The 20,115-nt window shown below is 45.5% G+C and overlaps 1 protein-coding gene across 4 annotated transcripts in view; it reads right to left on the bottom strand.

The window, feature by feature from the left end:
* The window catches only part of CLSTN1 (calsyntenin 1), a 90,250-nt gene that overhangs the window by 49,885 nt on the left and 20,250 nt on the right, over window positions 1-20,115 (bottom strand). For 2 of the 4 annotated variants that reach the window (XM_073657289.1, XM_073657291.1), the window contains exons 2-3: window positions 19,205-19,327; window positions 3,244-3,273 (exon numbers count right to left, since the gene is read on the bottom strand). In XM_073657289.1, coding sequence (XP_073513390.1) covers window positions 3,244-3,273; window positions 19,205-19,327 — 153 coding nt within the window. The remainder of the gene's footprint in view (window positions 1-3,243; window positions 3,274-19,204; window positions 19,328-20,115) is intronic. The other 2 variants (XM_073657290.1, XM_073657292.1) reach the window with 1 other exon arrangement.

Raw genomic sequence — 20,115 nt, 5'->3', positions numbered from 1 at the left:
TACTGATACTGGTACCTTATGGATGTGGATACGGGGGATGGGCTCCGTGCGGTACTGATACTGGTACCTTATGTATATGGATACTGGGGGATGGGCTCCATGCGGTACGGATACCGTATGGATGTGGGTACGGGGGATGGGCTCCATGCGGTACTGATACTGGTACCTTATGGATGTGGATACTGGGGGATGGGCTCCATGCGGTACTGATACTGGTACCTTATGGATGTGGATACTGGGGGATGGGCTCCATGCAGTACTGATACTGGTACCTTATGGATGTGGATACGGGGGATGGGCTCCGTGCGGTACTGATACTGGTACCTTATTTATATGGATACTGGGGGATGGGCTCCATGCGGTACTGATACTGGTACCTTATGGATGTGGATACAGGGGGATGGGCTCCATGCGGTACTGATACTGGTACCTTATGGATGTGGATACGGGGGATGGGCTCCGTGCGGTACTGATACTGGTACCTTATGTATATGGATACTGGGGGATGGGCTCCATGCGGTACGGATACCGTATGGATGTGGGTACGGGGGATGGGCTCCGTGCGGTACTGATACTGGTACCTTATGGATGTGGATACTGGGGGATGGGCTCCATGCGGTACTGATACTGGTACCTTATGGATGTGGATACTGGGGGATGGGCTCCATGCAGTACTGATACTGGTACCTTATGGATGTGGATACTGGGGGATGGGCTCCATGCGGTACTGATACTGGTACCTTATGGATGTGGATACTGGGGGATGGGCTCCAAGCGGTACTGATACTGGTACCTTATGGATGTGGGTACGGTGGATGGGCTCCATGAAGTACTGATACTGGCACCTTATGGATGTGGATACTGGGGGATGGGCTCCGTGCGGTACTGATACTGGTACCTTATGTATATGGATACTGGGGGATGGGCTCCATGCGGTACGGATACCGTATGGATGTGGGTACAGGGGATGGGCTCCGTGCGGTATTGATACTGGTACCTTATGGATGTGGATACTGGGGGATGGGCTCCATGCGGTACTGATACTGGTACCTTATGGATGTGGATACTGGGGGATGGGCTCCATGCAGTACTGATAGTGGTACCTTATGGATGTGGATACAGGTGGATGGGCTCCGTGCGGTACTGATACTGGTACCTTATGGATGTGGATACTGGGGGATGGGCTCCATGCGGTACTGATACTGGTACCTTATGGATGTGGATACTGGGGGATGGGCTCCATGCGGTACTGATACTGGTACCTTATGGATGTGGATACTGGGGGATGGGCTCCATGCAGTACTGATAGTGGTACCTTATGGATGTGGATACAGGGGGATGGGCTCCGTGCGGTACTGATACTGGTACCTTATGGATGTGGATACTGGGGGATGGGCTCCGTGCAGTACTGATACTGGTACCTTATGTATATGGATACTGGGGGATGGGCTCCATGCGGTACGGATACCGTATGGATGTGGGTACGGGGGATGGGCTCCGTGCGGTACTGATACCTTATGGATGTGGATACTGGGGGATGGGCTCCATGCGGTACTGATACTGGTACCTTATGGATGTGGATACTGGGGGATGGGCTCCATGCGGTACTGATACTGGTACCTTATGGATGTGGATACTGGGGGATGGGCTCCATGCGGTACGGATACCGTATGGATGTGGCTACGCGGGATGGGCTCCGTGCAGTACTGATACCGTATGGATGTGGATACGGGGGATGGGCTCCGTGCGGTACTGATACTGGTACCGTATGGATGTGAATACGGGGGATGGGCACCATGTGGTCCTGATACTGGTACTGTATGGACGTGAATACGGGGGATGGGCTCCGTGCGGTACTGATACTGGTACCTTATGGATGTGGATACTGGGGGATGGGCTCCATGCGGTACTGATACCGTATGGATGTGGATACGGGGGATGGGCTCCGTGCAGTACTGATACTGTATGGATGTGGATACGTGGGTGGGCTCCGTGCGGTACAGATACTGTATGGATTTGACTAAGGGGGATGGGCTCCGTGCGGTACAGATACTGGTACCGTATGGACGTGAATACGGGGGATGGGCACCATGTGGTCCTGATACTGGTACCGTATGGACGTGAATACGGGGGATGGGCACCATGTGGTCCTGATACTGGTACTGTATTGATGTGAATACGGGGGATGGGCACCATGTGGTCCTGATACTGGTACTGTATGGACGTGAATACGGGGGATGGGCACCATGTGGTCCTGATACTGGTACTGTATGGACGTGAATACGGGGGATGGGCACCATGTGGTCCTGATACTGGTACCGTATGGACGTGGCTACGGGATTGAGCTCGGTGTCGTCCTGATACTGTACAATATGGATGTGGATATGGGGAATGAGCTCATTGTCATCCTGATACTGTATAATATTAATGTGATATGGGGGATGGGCTCCATGTGGTGCTGATACTGTATAATATAGTAGTCGATATGGGGGATGGGCTCTGCAAGGTGCTGATACTAGTACAATATAGCTGTGGATACGGGGAATGGGTTTGTGTGGTCCTGATACTGTACAATATGGCAGTGTGGATATGGGGGATGGGCACCATGTGGTCCTGATACTGTATAAAATGGATGTGGATATGGGGGATGGGCTCCGTGTGGTCCTGATACTGTATAATATTCATGTGATATGGGGGATGGGCTCCGTGTGGTGCTGATACTGTACAATATGGCAGTGTGGATATGGGGGATGGGCTCCGTGTGGTCCTGATGAGGGTCCAGAAGAGACAGAGATAAAGGGCTCGATCACTGTGGGGTCCTGGTACAAGTGTAGTGTAGATATTCGTCCTAATGACCGGATGAAGGACATAAAACCAGTACAGGGGATAACACTAAAAACATCTCACTTGCAGAATTTTCCATTTTCCTTTCCTGAAATGGATGTCTGACGGCTCGATATTTCTAACCAATGGGGGTTACATAGCAATTCATTTTGATATCAAAATATAAAACTAAAAAGAAAAAAAGTAACAAATAAGAGAAACAATAAAAAAAAAACAGAAGATCCTAAAAAGGGATCAGAGTATCTTCTGTTTAACCCCTTCAGAGCCAGCACTCAATAGCAATAGCCACATTGCGAAATTGAATGGCCCTGAAGGAGTCAAGTGCTGATTCCCCATTTTCAGAACCAAAAAGTTAGTGGGTTAATAAGTCATAAGAGGGTAGAAAGAACCCGTTATCACCTTCTTTGGTGACTGTCACCTCAAAACTCTCTAAAGGGAAAAAAGATAAACCTGTGTCAGTAATTGGGGAGAGAAGGGACGGTCAGAGAAACACACACACACAATTTGCAGCCAGTATACCTGCCGTGTCCTCTGCTGCTAAACAAAAGCTGAACGGGAGGAAGAACAAGTAACACAGAATCTCATCAACACAGCGTGCGCCGCAACGTAACGTTCCTGCCATTCAGATGGGAGGAAGCATCACATGCAATGGCAGAAAGGTTTAAAGTGCCCCCGTCACCTGGAAAGTCGCTTTATGGCCAACGCCAAACAGCTCGGAAAAGTATTATATGGGAAACCAGAAGTGCCCACTGACATTGGATTAGACTGAACAGGAAAATGGGCTCAGCTTCTGATACAGAGCTCCAAATCCCCAATCCATATTATTAACGTTCTGGTGGATGTACTAATAATTACATATATCTATGTGTCTTCAGGGAGCGCCCCCTGGTGTTGGCGGCGGGTAGACAGTACTCAATCCCCCTTATTCTAACATTTTGGGGGCTCATTCTTGGAGCTTGCAGAAGATAAGTGGTGACAAGTGAACTTTAGAAATCAATCAAAAAATGAAAATGAATAGCAATTCTTGTTATAAATACAATGAAAAGCAAAGGGTGACATATTTCATTGGCATCAGGTCGGCGCTCGGCATCACATAGACCAGTATAGACCATTCTGTGACAGGCAGCACATTGCCTTCATATAGACCAGTATAGAACATTCTCTAACAGGCAGCACATTGCCTTCATATAGACCAGTATAGATCAGTATAGACCATTCTGTGACAGGCAGCACATTGCCTTCATATAGACCAGTATAGACCATTCTCTAACAAGCAGCGCATTGCCTTCATATAGACCAGTATAGATCAGTATAGACCATTCTCTAACAGGCAGCACATTGTCTTCATATAGACCAGTATAGACCATTCTCTTACAAGCAGCGCATTGCCTTCATATAGACCAGTATAGATCAGTATAGACCATTCTCTAACAGGCAGCACATTGTCTTCATATAGACCAGTATAGACCATTCTCTTACAAGCAGCGCATTGCCTTCACATAGACCAGTATAGATCAGTAGAAACCACTATAGAACATTCTGTGACAGGCAGCGCATTACCTTCATATAGACCAGTATAGACCATTCTGTGACAGGCAGCACATTGCCTTCATATAGACCAGTATAGAACATTCTGTGACAGGCAGAGCATTGCCTTCATATAGACCAGTATAGATCAGTAGAAACCACTATAGAACATTCTGTGACAGGCAGCGCATTACCTTCATATAGACCAGTATAGACCATTCTGTGACAGGCAGCGCATTACCTTCATATAGACCAGTATAGACCATTCTCTAACAGGCAGAGCATTGCCTTCATATAGACCAGTATAGACCATTCTGTGACAGGCAGCACATTGCCTTCATATAGACCAGTATAGAACATTCTGTGACAGGCAGTGCATTACCTTCATATAGACCAGTATAGATCAGTAGAAACCACTATAGAACATTCTGTGACAGGCAGCGCATTACCTTCATATAGACCAGTATAGAACATTCTCTAACAGGCAGCACATTGCCTTCATATAGACCAGTATAGATCAGTATAGACCATTCTGTGACAGGCAGCACATTGCCTTCATATAGACCAGTATAGACCATTCTCTAACAAGCAGCGCATTGCCTTCATATAGACCAGTATAGATCAGTATAGACCATTCTCTAACAGGCAGCACATTGTCTTCATATAGACCAGTATAGACCATTCTCTTACAAGCAACGCATTGCCTTCATATAGACCAGTATAGATCAGTAGAAACCACTATAGAACATTCTGTGACAGGCAGCGCATTACCTTCATATAGACCAGTATAGACCATTCTGTGACAGGCAGCACATTGCCTTCATATAGACCAGTATAGAACATTCTGTGACAGGCAGAGCATTGCCTTCATATAGACCAGTATAGATCAGTAGAAACCACTATAGAACATTCTGTGACAGGCAGCGCATTACCTTCATATAGACCAGTATAGACCATTCTCTAACAGGCAGAGCATTGCCTTCATATAGACCAGTATAGACCATTCTCTAACAGGCAGAGCATTGCCTTCATATAGACCAGTATAGACCATTCTCTAACAGGCAGAGCATTGCCTTCATATAGACCAGTATAGACCATTCTCTAACAGGCAGAGCATTGCCTTCATATAGACCAGTATAGATCAGTATAGACCATTCTCTAACAGGCAGCGCATTGCCTTCATATAGACCAGTATAGACCATTCTGTGACAGGCAGCGCATTGCCTTCATATAGACCAGTATAGATCAGTATAGACCATTCTGTGACAGGCAGCACATTGCCTTCATATAGACCAGTATAGATCAGTATAGACCATTCTCTAACAAGCAGCGCATTGCCTTCATATAGACCAGTATAGATCAGTATAGACCATTCTCTAACAGGCAGCACATTGTCTTCATATAGACCAGTATAGACCATTCTCTTACAAGCAGCGCATTGCCTTCATATAGACCAGTATAGATCAGTAGAAACCACTATAGAACATTCTGTGACAGGCAGCGCATTACCTTCATATAGACCAGTATAGACCATTCTGTGACAGGCAGCACATTGCCTTCATATAGACCAGTATAGAACATTCTGTGACAGGCAGAGCATTGCCTTCATATAGACCAGTATAGATCAGTAGAAACCACTATAGAACATTCTGTGACAGGCAGCGCATTACCTTCATATAGACCAGTATAGACCATTCTCTAACAGGCAGAGCATTGCCTTCATATAGACCAGTATAGATCAGTAGAAACCACTATAGAACATTCTGTGACAGGCAGCGCATTACCTTCATATAGACCAGTATAGAACATTCTGTGACAGGCAGCGCATTACCTTCATATAGACCACTATAGAACATTCTCTAACAGGCAGAGCATTGCCTTCATATAGACCAGTATAGATCAGTAGAAACCACTATAGAACATTCTGTGACAGGCAGCGCATTACCTTCATATAGACCAGTATAGACCATTCTCTAACAGGCAGAGCATTGCCTTCATATAGACCAGTATAGATCAGTAGAAACCACTATAGAACATTCTGTGACAGGCAGCGCATTACCTTCATATAGACCAGTATAGAACATTCTGTGACAGGCAGCGCATTACCTTCATATAGACCACTATAGAACATTCTCTAACAGGCAGAGCATTGCCTTCATATAGACCAGTATAGATCAGTAGAAACCACTATAGAACATTCTGTGACAGGCAGCGCATTACCTTCATATAGACCAGTATAGACCATTCTCTAACAGGCTGCACATTGCCTTCATATAGACCAGTATAGAACATTCTGTGACAGGCAGTGCATTACCTTCATATAGACCAGTATAGACCATTCTCTAACAGGCAGAGCATTGCCTTCATATAGACCAGTATAGACCATTCTCTAACAGGCAGAGCATTGCCTTCATATAGACCAGTATAGACCATTCTCTAACAGGCAGAGCATTGCCTTCATATAGACCAGTATAGATCAGTATAGACCATTCTCTAACAGGCAGCGCATTGCCTTCATATAGACCAGTATAGACCATTCTGTGACAGGCAGCGCATTGCCTTCATATAGACCAGTATAGATCAGTATAGACCATTCTGTGACAGGCAGCACATTGGCTTCACATAGACCAGTATAGATCAGTAGAAACCACTATAGAACATTCTGTGATAGGCAGCGCATTACCTTCATATAGACCAGTATAGACCATCCTCTAACAGGCAGAGCATTGCCTTCATATAGACCAGTATAGACCATCCTCTAACAGGCAGAGCATTGCCTTCATATAGACCAGTATAGATCAGTATAGACCATTCTGTGACAGGCAGCACATTGCCTTCATATAGACCAGTATAGATCAGTATAGACCATTCTCTAACAGGCAGCATATTGCCTTCATATAGACCAGTATAGACCATTCTCTTACAAGCAGCGCATTGCCTTCATATAGACCAGTATAGATCAGTATAGACCATTCTGTGACAGGCAGCACATTGCCTTCATATAGACCAGTATAGACCATTCTCTAACAAGCAGCGCATTGCCTTCATATAGACCAGTATAGATCAGTATAGACCATTCTGTGACAGGCAGCACATTGCCTTCATATAGACCAGTATAGACCATTCTCTAACAAGCAGCGCATTGCCTTCATATAGACCAGTATAGATCAGTATAGACCATTCTCTAACAGGCAGCACATTGTCTTCATATAGACCAGTATAGACCATTCTCTAACAAGCAGCGCATTGCCTTCATATAGACCAGTATAGATCAGTATAGACCATTCTCTAACAGGCAGCACATTGTCTTCATATAGACCAGTATAGACCATTCTCTTACAAGCAGCGCATTGCCTTCATATAGACCAGTATAGATCAGTAGAAACCACTATAGAACATTCTGTGACAGGCAGCGCATTACCTTCATATAGACCAGTATAGACCATTCTGTGACAGGCAGCACATTGCCTTCATATAGACCAGTATAGAACATTCTGTGACAGGCAGAGCATTGCCTTCATATAGACCAGTATAGATCAGTAGAAACCACTATAGAACATTCTGTGACAGGCAGCGCATTACCTTCATATAGACCAGTATAGACCATTCTCTAACAGGCAGAGCATTGCCTTCATATAGACCAGTATAGATCAGTAGAAACCACTATAGAACATTCTGTGACAGGCAGCGCATTACCTTCATATAGACCAGTATAGAACATTCTGTGACAGGCAGCGCATTACCTTCATATAGACCACTATAGAACATTCTCTAACAGGCAGAGCATTGCCTTCATATAGACCAGTATAGATCAGTAGAAACCACTATAGAACATTCTGTGACAGGCAGCGCATTACCTTCATATAGACCAGTATAGACCATTCTCTAACAGGCAGAGCATTGCCTTCATATAGACCAGTATAGATCAGTAGAAACCACTATAGAACATTCTGTGACAGGCAGCGCATTACCTTCATATAGACCAGTATAGAACATTCTGTGACAGGCAGCGCATTACCTTCATATAGACCACTATAGAACATTCTCTAACAGGCAGAGCATTGCCTTCATATAGACCAGTATAGATCAGTAGAAACCACTATAGAACATTCTGTGACAGGCAGCGCATTACCTTCATATAGACCAGTATAGACCATTCTCTAACAGGCTGCACATTGCCTTCATATAGACCAGTATAGAACATTCTGTGACAGGCAGTGCATTACCTTCATATAGACCAGTATAGACCATTCTCTAACAGGCAGAGCATTGCCTTCATATAGACCAGTATAGACCATTCTCTAACAGGCAGAGCATTGCCTTCATATAGACCAGTATAGACCATTCTCTAACAGGCAGAGCATTGCCTTCATATAGACCAGTATAGATCAGTATAGACCATTCTCTAACAGGCAGCGCATTGCCTTCATATAGACCAGTATAGACCATTCTGTGACAGGCAGCGCATTGCCTTCATATAGACCAGTATAGATCAGTATAGACCATTCTGTGACAGGCAGCACATTGGCTTCACATAGACCAGTATAGATCAGTAGAAACCACTATAGAACATTCTGTGATAGGCAGCGCATTACCTTCATATAGACCAGTATAGACCATCCTCTAACAGGCAGAGCATTGCCTTCATATAGACCAGTATAGACCATCCTCTAACAGGCAGAGCATTGCCTTCATATAGACCAGTATAGATCAGTATAGACCATTCTGTGACAGGCAGCACATTGCCTTCATATAGACCAGTATAGATCAGTATAGACCATTCTCTAACAGGCAGCATATTGCCTTCATATAGACCAGTATAGACCATTCTCTTACAAGCAGCGCATTGCCTTCATATAGACCAGTATAGATCAGTATAGACCATTCTGTGACAGGCAGCACATTGCCTTCATATAGACCAGTATAGACCATTCTCTAACAAGCAGCGCATTGCCTTCATATAGACCAGTATAGATCAGTATAGACCATTCTGTGACAGGCAGCACATTGCCTTCATATAGACCAGTATAGACCATTCTCTAACAAGCAGCGCATTGCCTTCATATAGACCAGTATAGATCAGTATAGACCATTCTCTAACAGGCAGCACATTGTCTTCATATAGACCAGTATAGACCATTCTCTAACAAGCAGCGCATTGCCTTCATATAGACCAGTATAGATCAGTATAGACCATTCTCTAACAGGCAGCACATTGTCTTCATATAGACCAGTATAGACCATTCTCTTACAAGCAGCGCATTGCCTTCATATAGACCAGTATAGATCAGTAGAAACCACTATAGAACATTCGGTGACAGGCAGCACATTGCCTTCACATAGACCAGTATAGACCATTCTCTAACAGGCAGCACATTGTCTTCATATAGACCAGTATAGACCATTCTCTTACAAGCAGCGCATTGCCTTCATATAGGCCAGTATAGATCAGTAGAAACCACTATAGACCATTCTCTAACAGGCAGCACATTGCCTTCACATAGACCAGTATAGACCATTCTCTAACAGGCAGCACATTGCCTTCACATAGACCAGTATAGACCATTCTCTAACAGGCAGCACATTGCCTTCACATAGACCAGTATAGACCATTCTCTAACAGGCAGCACATTGGGTGACGGGGTGTTCACGTGTACCTGTGAACAGAGGCGCAGCGCTTTGTCCAATTAACAACCATACAGAACAAATGAGACGTTTCAGGGGGCAGGAGGTGACCCGGCGCTTCCTGCGGTCCTGTTAGCGAGCAGGACCCTTGCATTGACAATCAATTGGGTTCATTAGGTGGCAGCTTGATTGTGAGTGGATTTGAAAGGAGCAGAGCGCTGACCACCAATTTTAACACTGCCCTCACAGGGGGGCTCGTTCTGCCGAGCAGTCTTATCTTCTCTATGAGAGACTCCTCTGGGGGCGGCTTATCTCGCCAAGAACAAGAAGGATCAGCAATCTGAAATCGGACATAACATGAGCTTCTGTCCCCAAACATCATCTATCTGGGAACAGCTACAAGCCCCCCATACAGATTCAAATATCTTCGATATCGGCGGGTTCAGACAATGTTAACCTAATGGGTACAGGGGCCGTAAAGCTGCAATGATGGCATTTGACAATATTACAAGTCAATCGATACTGATTTTAAGGGCCTTTTATAGAGCCCAATGCAAATGGTGTGGGAGGCGAATGGCCATTAACATGGACACTAATCTTTAAGAAGCAAAAAAGGTGCAATCGGCCCGAACCACAGTCACCGTGGATCAGAGCCAGGCTGCACGGTGTATATTTTACTCTGCGGTGTTTCAGAGAGAACATACTTTGAAAAGCCATCTGGGGACTATTGGGAGAGACCCCACTAGTCTGATGAGGTCCCAGGGTGGCTTCTCTCCGAGAGTTGACTGACTGGTCTTTCCCATGTGTGTACATAGCCAGAGACCTGTCAGTCACCTGACTAGTCAGATCTTTCCCTATAGTCCATGGCTGGCTTCTAAGTACACTTACAGGCTCCGATCCATGCTGCCCGAGCTTCTAGCAGAGTGAATGTAAAGACAGGTTCCCTTATTACCAGTAATGGATTCTCCTGGTGTTGAGCAGAACATGAAGTAGTGAAATAAGAGGACAACAGCATTTCACATTTTTTCTACCTGGCCCAATCTACCATCCACATCTCATAAGCACAGGGCTACCAGGTGGTATACACATAATAGCCGTCTATACGGGTATACATACTCAGCCGAGCCTTCTGTTTGATTGTTTGCTTCATCTGAGGAGCGGCTGATTGTACAGGACAAGACACGTAGCGACGATGTTAATGGGTCCCACCAAAGTACCACGCAGGATTCCCCGCAGCCTGAGCCCTGTTTACAGCATAGCTAATAAATGGCGGCCTCCCGGAGTAGAGAACAGAGATGTTCCACCGCCGGTCACCTCCATCCCCATGTATGAGCAGTTAACTGCATTTGGCAGCTGTCTGCTATTAAAAAAAAAAAAAATTGCTGTCTTGAGCAATTAATGTCTGCGGGCAACGCCAGTCTGAGAAAACATTATTAGAAGTGACAGCCGGGCTTACAGGAGCGCTCAGACGGAAACGACTCCTGCGTGACCATCTCGTGACAACCTCCTCCGAGGTCTATGGAAGCTCCAGAAAGACCACAGGAGCTGGCTGCAGGAGAAGATGACGCCATATTTAAAGGGGCCTGACGAGGCAGTTGCTAAGTGGCAATTGTCGCTTTACTCCATGGTGAATCTGGACAAAAGAAAGCATGTCTATGGGTATATGAATATAAATGATGCCATCAACGCATGCCCCCGTCGTGTGCTCTCTCGCTGGGTGCATCTGATGGGCTTTACATGAGCTTCCCGACCAGATGTTCCAGATCACGCGCAGGGATCTCCATTGTGACACAGGGAAATTGGTGTGAAAAAGACAAGACGTGGCTTCCTACTAACAAGCCGGCAACTCTGAGACCGGGCCTTGTATGGAGAAGGCACAATCTGCTGGTGGGTTTTATCTGCTCCCAGGAGGGACCCAGAAAAGGGAGGAAGTAGGTGGGCACATGCATCAGTGCTATCAAGGGAACCGCTCCGAACAAGGGGGTAGAGCCGGAGCCGTGACCTCATTGTGAGGATGATAATATGTGGGGGTGAATAGCAATTATTAGCCGAGTAAATAAAAGCCAGACACGCGGGGGGGGGGTTGGGGGGGGGTCTGAACAGTCCCTCCGAGACTTAAGCATTAATAAAACAAGTACATACTCGCCTTAAATGCCTGCGCTCCTCGCCTTCTAATTATTAACCCTTAAGCCTAATTATCTACTAAATGGAGGCTAAAGAAAGCTGTTATATACAGTAAGCGAACAATGAGGAGCAGACTGCAACAGAGGGATCAAGATATTCTTTACACCAGAATTGATCCAGAGAAGGTGGATTCAAAGACGCACAATGCGGCCATCTTTACTAAATACCGCAGCGCTGTGACAGCACCAAACCCAGATCTCAGAATGGTCTACATCACCCATTTTACTGGCATCTTCTTCCCAGAAGGAGCCTAAAAAAAGGTACAGTTTTAGGAAAACTACTCCATGCTGTGCCTCCAAACATGCATGAGGATCTGCAAAATAGCTTTTTCCTGCAATGTCGGATCTCTGCAGGGTGAGGCAGATTCAGATCTTGCACCAAACTAATATTCGGACCAACTGTACACACAAAGAATCCTACATTTTGGGAACAATTGGTCCCTGATGAACGATGCATGCTGAATATAACAAAAGAAGAATCTGCTGGGAAAATCGGGTCCTGTAATATGGAATCTGGGCCGACGGAGACTCATCCTCATCGAGAAGCCGTCAAATGCTGACTTGTTCCTTCACCGTCTTATTTTTGGAAACATGGGGTTACCTTGGGTTCCCCGACTCAGGATGCAATATTAAATTACTTATTTATAGTTTTTTCTCTCATTGCAAATTTATATTCAAACTCATTGATAAATCATTTCCATAGATGTCGTCTATCTCTGCTATGTGGTCACACACCATCTAAAACGATGGTCAAAATATTCAAAGAGTGTTTAAAAAAAAAAAGAAGAATTGAATAAGAAAACAAAACAAAACATGAAGCGTAAAAATATAGACACCTAGATTGTAACTTCGGGGCAAGTGAGGATTGAAACCAAGAAACAGAGGCAAGCGACAAAAAGCTGCAGCGTTTATAAAGTATTGAGCTTATTCCCGGCGCTGGGTTTTCACTCGCTGCTCAAAACAGCAACAAAGAGCATAATAATGTAAAGGAGGCGATGGAGGGACGGGTCCCGGGTGGGATTCGGGAGCCTTTGATTCTCCGATCACATGTTCCAGCCTGCAGTAAGACAGGCAATAATGTGGCCTCATTGAAATTCCAGCCACGGCTTCTCTTCTACTGCCGGCGACTTCTCAAAGTCCTTTTCCTCATTCACTTCAAGGAGTCGTCTTTCATTCCTTTTAGAAATGTTAAAACCGAATCACCTATGAGCATCGGGGAGAGCTGGCGGCATCCGTAAGAAAGGAAAATAAAGAAACGACACGCATATAACTGGAGTGCGAGACCTCGGCGCGGACATTTCTGTGCCGCACCAAGTTGCACGCGTCATGGTAAATCTGTGTGACCCCCGACGTGACATCAGTGTTTCCCTATGGGAAATGGGGCCACAAGTTTCATGCCTCCCATGCCAATAATAAAAAAAAACAACAACTGGCTCTTAAAGGGTTATTCCCGAGAATGAAAAAAAAAGGGATTCCCTATCCAGCGATCCTCAGATTGGGGCTGGAATAAAATTCCACGAGTTCGGTTTATGGCTGGAAAAACGCACAAATCCTCTGGATTAATCCCCCTCACCCTTAACATGTAAGTTTGTGCAGCAGCCTAATACCAGTCCCTAATGCTAGGACTGAGGGGGGGATAACTAGCATTGCAGCCCTGGGTGTGACGACGGGAACACGTTCAGGGGGCCCAAAATATTTAGTGTGATTGTAACTTAATATTGCAGCTTTATATAATCGTGCCGCCCAGCACCAAAATAAACCGTCTCTGTTCACCCATCTGTCTCACGGGAATGTCACTGTGTGTGTGTTTAGCTGTAAAAAGACACAAAACAAAAATACCTGCACCCAATTTAGCTGTGATTTGCACAAAGCCGCTGCAAAACTGTGATATGCGACCTACAAAAATGAACGTATCACGGCAGCACATAAGCATGAAAGTAATGTGCAAATCTAGGGCAGCAGAAAAGAAAAATAAAATCATCTGCAAGTGCAGCATGAGACGGGAGGCGCGCTTCACACCGGCTGTACTTCTTCTGTTACACAGTCTTAAAGGAATTCTCCACTTATTAGAAGTAGGGAGCGATGATCTGCAGATTACAATGTGACCCCCTGCTGTGGCTGTAATCTGGTGGGAAACCTGTCAGTAAATGTTCAATTTTCCTGCGGCGCCACTTCAGGGAAAACTAAGTATTACATAGTGTGCAGCGGGATATCTGTGTAAGGGCTCTTTCACACGTCCGGATATTTCTGGTACTGGAAAAACCAGTACCGGAGATATCCGTGTGTATGATACGCGTGGCAAGAGTGTGAAGCCTGTGTGCCGAATCAGTATCACACGTACAGGCGCCTGGGAATCAGTGTACAGTTAGCGCTCTTCCCAAGCGCCGGGTGTTGAATGCTGCCCTCATTATCCCCTGCCGGCGCTGCGATCGGCACCAGCAGGGGACAATGTTGAGAGTAGTATTCTGCTACGGCTGTGTCCAAAACCTGTAAAACTAAGAATAAAATTTAAAAAAAAGTCTTTATGCTCACCTGTCCTGTGTCCCACGCTGTAATCCATCTGACCGAACATGCTGAGGAGAATGACTTGCTGCAGCAAGTGGGCCCCTGAACAAACCTGACCTCAGTGAGTGACAGGACATCGCTCGGTGAGAGCAGCGCAGTTCAGGGGCCGCTTGCTGCAGCAAGTCATTCTCCTCTGCTCCTCAGCATGTGCGGTCAGATGGATTACAGCGTGGGACACAGGACAGGTGAGTATAAGTTTTTTTTTATTTTATTCTTATTTTTACAGGTTTTGGACACAGCAGGGGCAGAATACTACGCTCATCATTGTCCCCTGCTGGTGCTGATCGCAGCGTCGGAAGGGGACAATGATCACAGATGCCTGCAGCACCCGGCAATTGGGAACAGCACTAACTGTACCGCTGATTCCCAGGCGTCAGTACGTGTCACATAGATGACACACAGACGTCATCCGCGTGCACATGTGCGGGATGTTTTACACACGGTCTGTGAAAACACACTGACATGTGCACAGACCCATTCATTTGAATTGGTCTACGTGTGTAAATGTCTTCAGTACATGTGGAAACGGACACCACATGTACTCGAAACACGGATGTGTGAAAGACCCCTAATGCAGGACAGCATAGGTCCTCTGGAGCGAGGGATGATCTTCATAACAGGTAACGACAACCCCTCACTAATTTAGACACCTCTATCAGCCCCTTTAGGACTCATGCACATGACAGAAATGTTTGCAACGACTCTGCACAGTGCAGCAATGCAGAGCCACAGACAATCTCATGATTGGAGAAATTCTCCTCTAGAAGTGGCATCCTTGTATAACCCTGTTCCAATGGGGAACTTGTATCAGCAGAAATGCACTAACGCAGGGATAAAAGTTCCCCGATCTGCCGACAGATGTGGGAGCAATCGGACCTTCACCTATCAACAGGTTCTCTTGGGGATAGGTGATTATCTGTTTTTTTCCATCTCTGTACAAGTCAGAACCTAAAAAGCCAATATAAAATATACAGTGGGGAAAATAAGTATTTGATACACTGCTGATTTTGCAAGTTTTCCCACCTACAAAGAATGGAGAGATCAGTAATTTTTCATTGCAGGTCACTTCACCTGTGAGAGACAGAATCTAAGAATACAAACCAGAAAATCACACTGTATGATTTTTACATAATTAAATTGCATTTTATTGCAAGAAATAAGTATTTGATCACTGTCCAACCAGCAAGAATTCTGCCTCTCACAGACCTGTTAGTTTTCTTTAAGAAGCCCTCCTGCTCTGCACTCATTACCTGTATTAATTGCATCTGTTTGAACTCGTTACCTGTATAAAAGACATCTGTCCACACAATCAATCACACTCCAACCTCTCCACCATGGCCAAGACCAAATTGCTGTCTAAGGACACCAGGGACAAAATTGTAGACCTGCAGAAGGCTGAGATGGGCTACAGGACAATAGGAAAGCAGCTTCGTGAGAAGGCAACAACTGTTGGCACAATTATTAGAAAATGGAAGAAACACAAGATGACTGTCAATCTTCCTCGGTCTGGAGCTCCATGCAAGATCTCGCCTTGTGGGGTAAGGATTATTCTGAGAAAGGTCAGGAATCAGCCCAGAACTACACGGGAGAGGGCCTGGCCACTGACCTGAAGAGAGCTGGGACCACAGTCTCAAACATTACCCTTAGTAACACACTACGCCGTCATGGATTAAAATCCTGGAGGGCACACAAGGTCCCCCTCCTCACACCTGCACATGTCCAGGCCTGTTTGAAGTTCATCAATGACCATCTGGATGATCCAGAAGAGGCATGGGAGAAGGTCACGTGGTCAGATGAAACCAAAATAGAACTTTTTGGCATCAACTACATTCGCCGTGTTTGGAGGAAGAAGAAGGATGAGTACAACCCAAAAAATACCGTCCCAACCGTGAAGCATGGTGAGGGAAACATTATACTTTGCAGGTGCTTTTCTGCAAAGAGGATAGGATGACTGCGCTATATTGAAGGGGGGATGGAGTCATGTATCGTGAGATTTTGGCCAACAACCTCCTTCCCTCAGTAAGAGCATTGAAGATGGGTCGTGGCTGGGTCTTCCAGCATGACAATGATCCGAAACACACAACCAGGGCAACTAAGGAGCGGTTCCGTATGAAGCATTTCAAGGTTCTGGAGTGGCCTAGCCTGTCTCCAGCCCTGAACCCAATAGATAATCATTGGATGGAGCTGAAACTGAATGTTGCCCAGCGACAGCCCCGAAACCTGAAAGATCTGGAGAAGATCTGTATGGAGGAGGGGGCCAAAATCCCTGCTGCAGTGTGTGCAAACCTGGTCAAGAACTAGAGGAAACGTCTGACCTCTGTAATTGCAAACAAAGGTTTCTGGACCAAATATTAAAGTTCAGTTTTTCTATTGTATCAAATACTTATTTCATGCAATAAAATGCTAATTAATTATGTAAAAATCCTACAATGTGATCTTCTGGATTTTTTTTTTAAGATTCTGTCTTTCACAGGTGAAGTGACCTACGATAAAAATTACAGACCTCTCACATGTAAAGCGCCATGGAATAAATGGCGCTATAATAATAAATAATAATAATAATGTGATTTTCTGGATTTTTTTAAATTGTGTCTCTCACAGGTGAAGTGACCTATGATAAAAATTACAGACCTCTCCATTCGTTGTAGGTGGGAAAACTTGCAAAATCGGCAGTGGATCAAATACTTATTTCCCCCACTGTATATGAGGCCTTATAGTTCTGAGTGAGTACCTTCTGCATACATCACTCTGGAATATGTTGGTGACATAAAAAGAACCATGAACAAACGAGTCCTGGACAGGTGACTGCAGAACAGCAGCTGTATACACAATGTGAACACAGTCCCATCCAACATGTTCTGCAGCAGCACAGAGAGCCCGACGTGGGGTGCCCCGTCCTCCATTCCTACAAATCTCCCGGCAGGCGGTGCACCCAGGCCAGAGACGTGCCCGATGTGGTGAGAGGCTGCTAAGCAGATTAACATGTCTGTGCAACTGGATCCAGCACAGAAACATTTCAGCCTTGGTTAATGGGCTTCTCGCAATTTATGCTCAACACAAAACACCTACTGGGGACGGCCGGACTAAGCCTCGGCTATTTGTTCTCCGGGGGAGGGACAGAACAAGGCCATATTGTTTACTAGGGTGACATGAAAGGGCCTGCTGATTCAACGCTTTGGGAATGTGCTCTCTGCCGGCGTCACACATTTCTATGGGGCAGAAATTCATCCTGAGCGTCTGTTAGCAGGAATCTCAAGCCTGAGGATAGTGATGGCGATGAAGTGTTTATCCACCACATCTAAATAAAGTTTTATTATATATATATATTTTTTTTAATGCACAAATCTAATATCCACTGTGACAGGAGAGCTCGGGCGAAAATGATATTTAAAGGGATGTTACCGTTTGATATTACGATTTGCTTCTTGGGGGTGACGTGCCGACAAGTTTCTCATCCACTGAGAACACTGATAGGAGCAGGAAAAGCCGCCAGTCGGTACGAGACCAGCAGCAGACAAATGACATGCTTACGAGACGAGCGCTCGAGGTGAGAATCCTGACAGTGTGCACACTGCGCAGTCAGTCTCACTGCGACTAAATTAATATTTTTTATATGGCTGGAAAAAAGGCCTTGAATATCGAGGTCCCAGACAACCCCTTTAATAATTTTATAGAAGAATATTATAAATCCTTCTGTTCAATTCCTCACCATTTCCAAGAACTCTGCTTGATGTCAAAGCATGGAAACATTTCTAACATATAAAACGAGAATTGCATCCCCCCTCACCAGTATAAAGGGATCACTAATTGCACACCACAACATAAATTACGATTTAAAATTTAAAAGTGCCCCTTTAACATTACACCCGGACAGTAAGAAATGAGGTCACACAGTAGTGATCAATCCAGGAACAGTTATAGACAATCCTACAATATACCACAAGCTGCTTCAACAGGTCTTGTAGGAATAAAGAGATCGAATAAGATTATATGAACAATTTGCTGTCAAACGGAGCGGAACAATCGAGAAACTGCTTCCTCGCTCATTGGTGTGGTGCTGTCTGGCAGGGAGGCCTCACACACCCGGGGGGCTAGGAAGCCAGTGGAGCAGAACGCTCAAGTGAGCGCTCGATGGGGAAGGGCCACAGAGACCGAGGAGATGATGTGTGTGGACGCTGCGCCAGGCCAAACGCCAAAGTCCATCATCGCCAGTTAGCAGAGAGCTGCATCAAAATTTCCCTAGTGGTACACGGGGTCATGTACAGCACCCCCCCCCCCCCCCCCCCCCCGACACATTAACAGCAAAGCACATCCAAAAATCAGCAATTACAGAGGAAAAAGCCTTCTAGTGAAGACCGGCCGTGAATCGAGGACACTCGATGGATATGGTAACTGAATGCAAAACAAAGTACAACTTCCCACAGGACCGGAGGGAAGGTTATCAGAGAGCGGGCTCGTACCTGCGTAACGTAGCGGAGCGTCTTTGTCTAGCGCTATGAGAGGAGGGTCCAGCAAAACTGTATTGTCGTTTTCCGTTACTATCCCGTGGTACGTAGTTTCAATCCAGGGCTTGTGTTTATTCACTGCAGAAAAGGAAAAAAAGAGAGAAAAACACAATGAGAAATCAACACAACAAGTGAAAAGTCCGGTCATTGTATAATGAAAACGCTGCAACTTTCTAATATACTTTGCGTATGAATTCCTCAGTTTTCAATCTCTCTTGATTGACGTCAGAAACTGGAAAATGTTTACATTTTAAAGGGTTTTTACCAAGTTAGTAAAGTGCTCAGCTATCCTTAAGCCCCGGCTATCTCGGCTGGCTCACACACAGGGTCGCTCGGCTCTGGATACCGCACCTGTGTTCTCTATGAGAGGCTGGACCTCCATACATATTCGACTGTTGGCTGAGCCCACTCACATCGGCGAGTTCAGCTGGAGGTCTAATGTGGATGGAAAAGGCTTTAGAAAAGATGATAAGTTACTGATTGCTAGGATCCAGAGCGCAGAACCAGATTTAATGGAGCAGAGGTCGAGCATGCAACCATTTGGCCATATATCTCCGGTAGTCCCATATGTAAGGAATGGGGGAGCGGTGCGCATCCTCGACCTGCATTCTTTTCAGGCAGGGCCTCATTGTCAATATTGTTGGAGGTCCCAGGCGTAAGACCCCTAGCAATTACTAAGTTATTACCTGACCAAACTTGTTACAACCTTAGAATATATTTCCTCTCCACGATGAGGAGCAGGATTTGGTCTGGGGGCTTTACAGCCTTCTCAGGGAAGACCATCTTTCCATTCACTAAAAGCAAACAGAGATCATGAAAACTCTGTGGAATAGAAGCGATTGATAGCATTAATGATCGTTCGTCCC

The sequence above is a fragment of the Phyllobates terribilis genome, unplaced genomic scaffold (genome assembly GCF_046119375.1).
Source record: "Phyllobates terribilis strain yellow unplaced genomic scaffold, ASM4611937v1 Scaffold_12__6_contigs__length_324123572, whole genome shotgun sequence".
NCBI classification, from domain to species: Eukaryota; Metazoa; Chordata; class Amphibia; order Anura; family Dendrobatidae; genus Phyllobates; species Phyllobates terribilis.
The sequence above is the reverse complement of the archived record's forward strand: the minus strand, read 5'-3'. Positions and strand labels throughout refer to the sequence as shown.